The sequence below is a fragment of the Polypterus senegalus genome, chromosome 10 (genome assembly GCF_016835505.1).
Source record: "Polypterus senegalus isolate Bchr_013 chromosome 10, ASM1683550v1, whole genome shotgun sequence".
In the NCBI taxonomy this organism is placed as follows: domain Eukaryota; kingdom Metazoa; phylum Chordata; class Cladistia; order Polypteriformes; family Polypteridae; genus Polypterus; species Polypterus senegalus.
In genome coordinates this window covers 135,246,437-135,254,434 of record NC_053163.1, presented here as the reverse complement: position 1 = coordinate 135,254,434, position 7,998 = coordinate 135,246,437, and the positions used below count along the sequence as shown (strand labels likewise).

The following is a 7,998-nucleotide window of genomic DNA, read 5'->3' as shown; positions in this document are numbered from 1 at the left end:
GTCTTAACAACATGATGACTGACTCCGAGCTTTTCCTGTGTGTAGTCTCATCAGTTGTCTCTTTACTTGATCATCAGGGTTGGGCAGCCCATACTAATGGTCAGTAGTGGACTCATCATATTGATATAATGTTCTACTTTGTATGAACCACTTAAAGATATTTTAAGATGTCATTATCTTGCCAGCAAACACAAGGAAATGTGCAAATGTGCCTTATGTACATGCATACATGCTGCTTACTTAAAAAAACAACATGCAAAGATTGATCAAGTATGAAAAGTGCAATCTTGATCTGGTCTGTGGCTTGTGGTCAATGACAGTGTCTATTAAAGCAACCAGAAAAGACAAAGGCATTAAAGGCATTGAAGACAATGAAGATCGGAGCCATGACGACAGTGTACTGGAGCACCATCATCAACATCTGCCTGGCACTGTCAGGTAAGATTCTGTAGCAGCAACAGTAGACATTGTTCACTTCAATGTGTACAAGGGTATCAGGGATATGAGTTTAAAAGATAAGTCATAAGTTGTTTCACCTAAATATGATCTCTGTTTAAAAATTTCTTTTAAAGTTAAATCCATATGAGGGGTAAGTGCCATTATGTTCAGTTTGAAATGTGAATTATATGTTTTTTCAGGTGTATCTGGACACAGGATTGTGGATGGAACAGTGGCTGCCCCTCACAGTCGACCTTATATGGTGTTCTTGATGGGACGCACAGCTAATGAAACATTCACATGTGGAGGATCCCTCATTCGTGAGAATGTTATCATGACTGCTGCCCACTGCAATGCAAAGTAAGTCTTTCATGAAATGGAAGCTCTGTTACTTGTAAAAGACACATGTTTATGAAAGTCACTGTTTGGAAGGATTTAGGGGTACGCAGTAATGGCCTGAATACTGTAGTCTACTAGTAGAACGCTCTTTGCCAAGTTTAGGTATTTTCTAACATAGCGGATTATTAACTTTAAAAAAAGACAGAACCAAACAAACACCAAAATTAAATAGAGTGTGGTGTTGGCTACTGTTCACTGTAAAAAAAGAAATATTCAGGTAGGAATTATTTTCTTTTATTTCCTAATTAGGCAGAGTGTAACCTAAAAAAAGTACAGCAATTTCAAACTTTTTTTTCTTTTTCATGCACTACAGAATTTTTCTAATTGAAAATACAATAAAATGCTCCAAGTTACTAGTATTTTTGCCAGAAGTTAGTAAAAAATGTTTGAGTGTTTACATAAATCAGGTTCTTATTGTACCAGGAGTGGTGAATCCAGAGAGTTCCATACAATCCTAAATAACTGAACCAACCAAACTCAAGCATTCTCCAAATGTCCATCCATTTTAGGTGGGTATCAGCAAAACGTTTTCTTCTTAGTCTGATTTTCTGCATTATTGCATATTTTGTACACTGAACTGTTTTTCTAGATTCTTAATCTTGGCTGGTTTATATTTTTCTTGTTTTCCTGATTTCATTTACATTCAAAATGTCTGGCACCCTGTGCAGTCAGCACATTATAACTCACTAATGAGGCCTTACCTGGAGTACTGTGTGCAGTTTTGGATGCTTTAACAAATATATGGCAGGGCTGGAGAAAGTCTGGAGAAGAGTGACTAAGCTAAATCCAGGACTGCAAAGTTTCAGCTATAGAGGAAAGATGTAAACAGTTCAACCTTTTCATTTTAAGCAAATGAAGAACAGGAGGAAACATAATGTAAACTAGCTGCAGAGTTATTCAATAAGAGTATATATGTAAGCTAACTAAAGCCATATTTTGCATGTATATGCATATATGCATATATACGTCGTATGTATATTTTTCTTCACACTAGGAGCCAAAGGTAACCAGAATAAGTTACTAAATATTGCTGATGTCAATAATAATCCTTTGGGAGTGCCTCATCACAGTTTAGATATTTATCATACCATTATACAATAAGTGCTCATAATTTTATTAAAAGTCTTCAAATATATTTTCTGCCCACATAGTCATGCAATGGACATATATGCAAATGACTTCATAGATGCAATAATATTACAAAAAGGTACATCTGATTTCCAAAGCATGAAATTAAATGGAAATAGTTGAAAACCATTTTCAGTCATTGTAAAGTCATCTGTTTTCCTCTTTTATTGTGTTGTACTGTATCTTCTTACTTATATGTTTCAATTTATCTCACCTCTTGAATATTTGCTTTCCCTTAACATTCCACATAATAAGCGTATCTTGAGTTTTTCTGGGTAGGAGATATACACCTTGAATACCAAAAAGAGATCTTCCCAGACTCAGTCCTCTTATGTTGTATACGTTTACTCTGGAACCTGGTGGTGGAAGTTAACTTTATTTTCTCAATCTGTGAGCATTCATCATGGGTAGTGTCCAAATTGAGTTGATGTTATAACTTGCTGAAAAGGAAAAGAGAGACCTAGAAGTGTGCTTCACTCGAGTAGGAAAGACCAATGTGATTTTTAGATCAGCCTGCTAATGCCGTTTGTGATTTGGTATTTTGTATTTATTTGCATGTTGTGGACTCCTTATTCTTCTAATGCCTGTATTTGGTTTAAAGAAACATTATGCATTTTTCTTTCAGAGTTGGAGTGTTGCATATTAAGGTTCCATATGAGACACTGCTTTACATTTCTTTCTCTCTGTACATAGCAATTAATCAATTTACAGTTTTGTTTTCACACGCAACTTCTTTTCTCTTTAGATCAATCACTGCTTATGTTGGTATTCATTCAGTGAGTAAAGCAGAAAGAGCAAATCTTGGAATACATGTTGCAGAACATTTTCCCCATCCAGATTTCAATAATAAAACCTTGGAAAATGACATAATGCTGCTGAGGGTGAGTAACCATAATGTCCTTTCAAGGCTGTGTTCTCTAACTTGTGTATTCATTCACTGGCTACATTTCTGTCTCCTTTAATGGATCATACAGTATTAAATTAAACATAATTCTTGGATCCAGTTATGCCCAAGCTCTGTTATAGTTCCATTCCTCATCTCTTTATTACTTCAAATCCTTAATTTGCAACTACAGACTTGTCACAGTGATGTCTTACAGGAATCTGCCAGGACCAGTCAACTGTGCTCAGCCCAGTGACCAACATTCTCACAGAGGCCTTTCTATTTTTTTGTTCTCATACACAATTGAGTCGAAGAGTGACATTAAATGAAACTGTGAGTTTGATCCCATATGCACACAGCAGCTCTCATGTGTCAGTTGGAACTGCATGCTCTGTGGCAGGCTGGGGTCAGATTTCTAATACGTCAAGAGGAAGTGATGTGCTGAGAGAGGTGTCTGTGACGATTAGAGAAAACACACATTTGGAACTGAATGCAAGAGGCAACAACAGAGAAGGAGTCTGCAGAGTAAGTTTGTGTCTCAAATACACTAAAGAACTGTCCTTCCCTCTTATAAAACAGCAGCACTCTGTGCATTACAAAATTAAGACAAAGACTGAATAGCAGATGCGTCTTTAGATATAAAAAAACTAAGTAGTTGTGCAGAAGACATATCAGTCTTCACTAGACTTCCAGATCCTCTTCTTCATTGGACATTCTTCTCGACTAAATTACACCTTTTGTCTTTATTGCAGGGTGACTCTGGTGGTCCACTGGTGTGCAGAATTAAAAAGGTCAACACGGCTGTGGGAGTTGTGTCTTGGGGGAGTCCAAATAATTGTAACTATCAAATGCGCTTGAATATTTACACAAAGGTTTCTGCTTACTACAAGTGGATCATCGCCACTTTAAAGATAATCCCCCAGTAAATCTCACACTGATCTTTGGTTCAGTGGATGGCTCTTCAAGCTGGGGACAGCTCCTCTGATGATTTCTTCCCCAAAATAGCATTTTCTTAACATTTCAGCTTTGAGTGAAGCAACACTCCTGACTCAGGAAGGGGGCTGCCATTGTAAACAGATCCATGATACGACTTCTAACCACAAGGCAGTTTCACTTCCATTCCAATGCCTGCTTTGCACCTAAAGAAATGCCTTGTGCTCATGTCAGGTTAACTCAATACTATCTTTTTTATCACGACTGTCATGGCATTTCTGCTGACACTCCCCTCACATCTCTCTTTATTAGTAGAAATCTTTCCTGCACCAGTTTGCACCTTTGCCCCTACCCACATACTTTTAAATTTGGTTTCTAAAATATTCTTGGTCGACCGTCTGATGCTGGTATTCATATTCACAGTTGTTTTCTTCCCCCACTCCATCATCTCCTTGCTGCATTATGCTGTTGTGACAACATGAAGGTCACTTAGAGTGGCAAAAGGTGCATAAGGGATCTTCATACAGCACAACAATATATATAAACATGAATGTAGCAGCGAATTTTGGAACATAAATTTCAAAACTTGTCATAAGGCTGTTTTGCCATATCCTATAGGCAAATGGCTTCTCATCACTTGCTGTGCCTCTGGTGCTGTGATTTCAGATTTCAGATGTGAGTTTGAATGGGATTGTTCTCTACTGAAGCTTGTTTTACATTTCCACTGCTTTATTTGCTTGAATAAAGATTTTCATTTTAAAATGATGGTGTGAGTTCTTCTTGTGTTATAATTTAAAGAAGTCAAGAAATGAAACAGTTTTATCGACGCATCAGTAATAATGAAACACATTAAACAAACACCGCTCTTAGGACAGCATAGCAGCTAATCCAGTGTGTGCTCTTTATGACCCTGGACTGTTTGCATTGCTGCATTACTTGTATGAAGTAGAAGCAGGAAGCTGCAGAAGCATTTGCTGGGTGATAATGGCACTATGAGGCCTAAAAATTAGGCACCCAGGAAAAAGAAAGAGAAGGACCTCCTGAAGAAAACAGAAGAAAAACAACCCAGCAGATATGATGTGTGCCTGAAGTCCTCGACTGCAAGGTAATGTTTAAAAGACCCCCAGTAGAGGGCAGCTCATGGTCTAGACTGGTAAAACACGATGCGATGGCCTCTTTAAGAAGTAAGGGGGCAGGAGGGCTGCAGTGAAAACATGGCCCCTTGGACAGATTTAAAGGCTCACAGAGACAAAAATGACATGAGCCGCTAAGGAAAGTCTACAGTAAGTAGCAATAAATCAGGCCTAATAAATAAAGCACAGAGACATAAGAAGTTGTAAGCAGCAGGATAGCTGAAGAGTAGACATTGTCACAAAAATGACCATCAAGCATTGGGAAGGTTTGGGGCAGCCACCCGTATAATTGTTTCCTGCTGCAAAACTGATTCAAAAAACAAGACATGTTCATAAAATTGAGTCCAAAACAGAACTGATTCTCTGGAGACAAGATGGAAGCTTTAAAGGCCAATAAAGGAAGTGATGTCATCAATACAGAAACCGGAAGTGACGTCATTGGCTGCCCCAGAGCCGGGCAGGATTTCCCTGGAACGGTCTGCAAAAGATCGAGAGGAAAAATGAGTGCACTTCGCCACCCCCTGGTCTGGCATGGAATCACATGTGTTCAAGCCCTTTAGTTGTCTCCTAAACACACGTGTGTGACAACATGTTAAGCAGCTTTCTGAAAGATATAGTAGGTGTGAAATTATCAGCTCTTGAGGATGTTTTGAAAAAAAGACCTCCTTATGCGAGTTTCCATAGATTCCCATTTCCTCCTAATTCCCAAAATACATTTGGATTTGGTTGATGTGTGTGTGTGTGTGTATGTGTGTACATTTGAAGGTGCCATCTGTGAGACTGGTTCTTTCTTTGCACCTGAAAGTTCTGGGATTAACCTTGAAATTTGATCAAGTGGGTTACATAAAGTGGAATGAAGATAATCCCACAGGAAAATTTTACTTTTCAAAGGTTCATCTTTGATGGTTCATGAAACTTTACCGAGATTCTCATTTAGGTTTCATTTAAAAATTAACTTTGTCACAGATGTTTCTCCTAAAATTCCTAAGGAGAAACAGCTTTAGACAAAAAGAAGACATGAAACACGACTGAGGTAAAATAAGTCAAAATTTAGAATTGTTTTGAAAAAGGATGGCATATTTTGTTGATGTCTTTCTTGTCTTGTTTTAATGTCTATCAAGACTTCACGTTTTTATTTATTATTCGACTGATACCTTTATCCAAAATAACTTATAACATTTGAGATTTGATTGGTTACATTTCTTTTGTTTTTCCATTTTGAGCACAGGCAGATGAAGTGACTTTCTCTTGGTCACACAGTGACAGTGGATTTGCACCTATCACCTCAGGTTTTGCAATCCAAAGTCTTAACCACTATGCCACACTACCTATTTTTTCCCAGAATGAGTCTGATCTAATTGGAGCACAGCAATTTAAAAGGCATAGCTTTTCAGAGCTTGTTAGCCACCCCTACTAGTAACAGAAACAAGTTAATAGTCAGCCATGACATGAATGCCAGCAACTGTCACAAACGTCTTACAGTCATCTTTTCACTGCTGTAGACAACATTGCTATCTGGTGTGGAAAAAGCCAACTGAGGACCTGTAAAGCCTCTCAAACTACAGAGACTGATACCCTTATCATCCTGTGCATCTGGGTCTTCCGCTTCTTTTTCTGTTCTGGTTAGATCCAGTTTGTCCTTTTCTCTCAAGACAGTAATAGACACCTTTGTACGAAATCATTAGTTTCTTGGTAATCTGTCACATGAAACAACCTTTAATTCTGCAAACTCTTTTTAGGGCAGATGTCAACTTTTCTCAACACAAAGGGTTGAGGGCATATGTGGCAAAGTGTGATAAAACCTGCAAACATTGAAAAACTCACCGTTACTTTAAAGGTAGACTCTCTTTGCTAGAAGGAATGTTAGACTTGACGTTGAATCACTGCGTGTGCGTGAGTAGCATAAGCAACATCTAAAATGGGAGCAACATTAGGTGCGAGAGCAAAGCGAACACACAAAGCAAAATAGTCCATGTGTATTATTTATTGCATATAATTGCTAAATCATACTCTGATTTATTGAACTCTGATTTTAATGTAATTGATCTGGAGATTGAAAACGAAAGTTTGTTTTTTCGGGTTCTGTTATACGGAGTGACCAGGCTGGTAACCCAGCTCTTTATTATTGTCTTGTCCTTCTCTTACAACGTGGATGCAGTTGCAAGAGAAGATTTCTGAGCCATGGCGTAGATGTTAGAGATGCCCTTCCCACCTTTGCAGGCTTCTATTCCTCAACAGCCTGAAAAACATCTGGATTGCTATATCCTTGGGGAAAGGGTTTTGCCATCCAATCAGCTGCCAGATGCAGAGAAGTTACAGTATGTAAAAGTCTGAAACATATTTTTATTATGCGAAGCAAAGGCAGTATTTTCCCTTCCTTCCTACAAGCAGCACTGATGTTAGTTCAAGAATAAAAGATTTGAAGTCAAGTGTTCAGAACAAAATTCTCTACCTTTTAACCTGCATGATAATTAAGTGTAAATGTGGCTGCTACTGAGCTACAGAAGGTGAAAACCAAAAAATGACCACAGACCTTCTTGGAACAGGGGGTATGACGTTTATGGTGGTGTGTGACTCGATATATCTTTTCCACCATAAACATGAATAAAATGTATATAATTTCTGAAAGTCTTTAAATTGCTTATTTAAAAATTAAGGCTTTGATAATGGTTCCCAATTATTTTCCCGGTAACACATACCCAATCAGAGTGTGTGTATAGATTCATTAAAGGTAAGGATATGTGTGTCCTCAGATTAGATCACATGCATCTGAGTCATCTGTAGATTCAAATATCTTTTACAAATTGTGCAGTTCAGAGAAACTAAACCTAGATAAGGTGGTTCTGAGAACGTCCTTATGGTTTTAATAAAAAATTATCAAACCATCTAGTACTATTAGCTAGTTTAATATCCGGAAGCCTAAACCTTCAATTGACAACTAGAACCCATAGAGTGCAGTGTAAATGGAACAATTGGAAGACGGTATCAGGAGTATTGTGTGATCGAAGAATTATGGCAAAGGTTAAAGGTTAGGTTTTTGACACAGTGGTAAGACCATTAATGATGGATGAAGACATGGGCAGT

General features: G+C 37.9%; 1 protein-coding gene across 2 annotated transcripts; it reads left to right on the top strand.

Annotated features, from left to right (window-relative positions):
* The first annotated feature begins 378 nt into the window (after positions 1–378).
* LOC120537680 (duodenase-1-like) lies at positions 379–4,499 on the top strand. 2 transcript variants are annotated; one of them, XR_005635372.1, is made up of 5 exons: positions 379–438; positions 639–798; positions 2,711–2,846; positions 3,042–3,373; positions 3,601–4,499. XR_005635372.1 is itself a non-coding variant. In XM_039766785.1 (4 exons), the coding sequence occupies exons 1-4, from the start codon at positions 387–389 to the stop codon at positions 3,772–3,774; spliced, it is 522 nt and encodes a 173-aa protein (XP_039622719.1). In that variant the 5' UTR covers positions 379–386; the 3' UTR covers positions 3,775–4,499. The 2 variants fall into 2 exon arrangements, 1 of the variants encoding a protein (XP_039622719.1); XM_039766785.1 differs by lacking the exon at positions 3,042–3,373.
* The last annotated feature ends 3,499 nt before the right edge of the window (positions 4,500–7,998 follow it).

What these genes read in the sequence shown, in the direction of transcription:
- LOC120537680 (XM_039766785.1), top strand. Translation starts at nt 387, where the DNA reads ATGACGACAGTGTACTGGAGCACCATCATCAACATCTGCCTGGCACTG. An exon ending in CATCTGCCTGGCACTGTCAG is followed by an intron (nt 439 to 638) that starts GTAAGATTCTGT and finishes ATGTTTTTTCAG; the next exon opens with GTGTATCTGGACACAGGATT. An exon ending in ATGACATAATGCTGCTGAGG is followed by an intron (nt 2,847 to 3,600) that starts GTGAGTAACCAT and finishes TCTTTATTGCAG; the next exon opens with GGTGACTCTGGTGGTCCACT.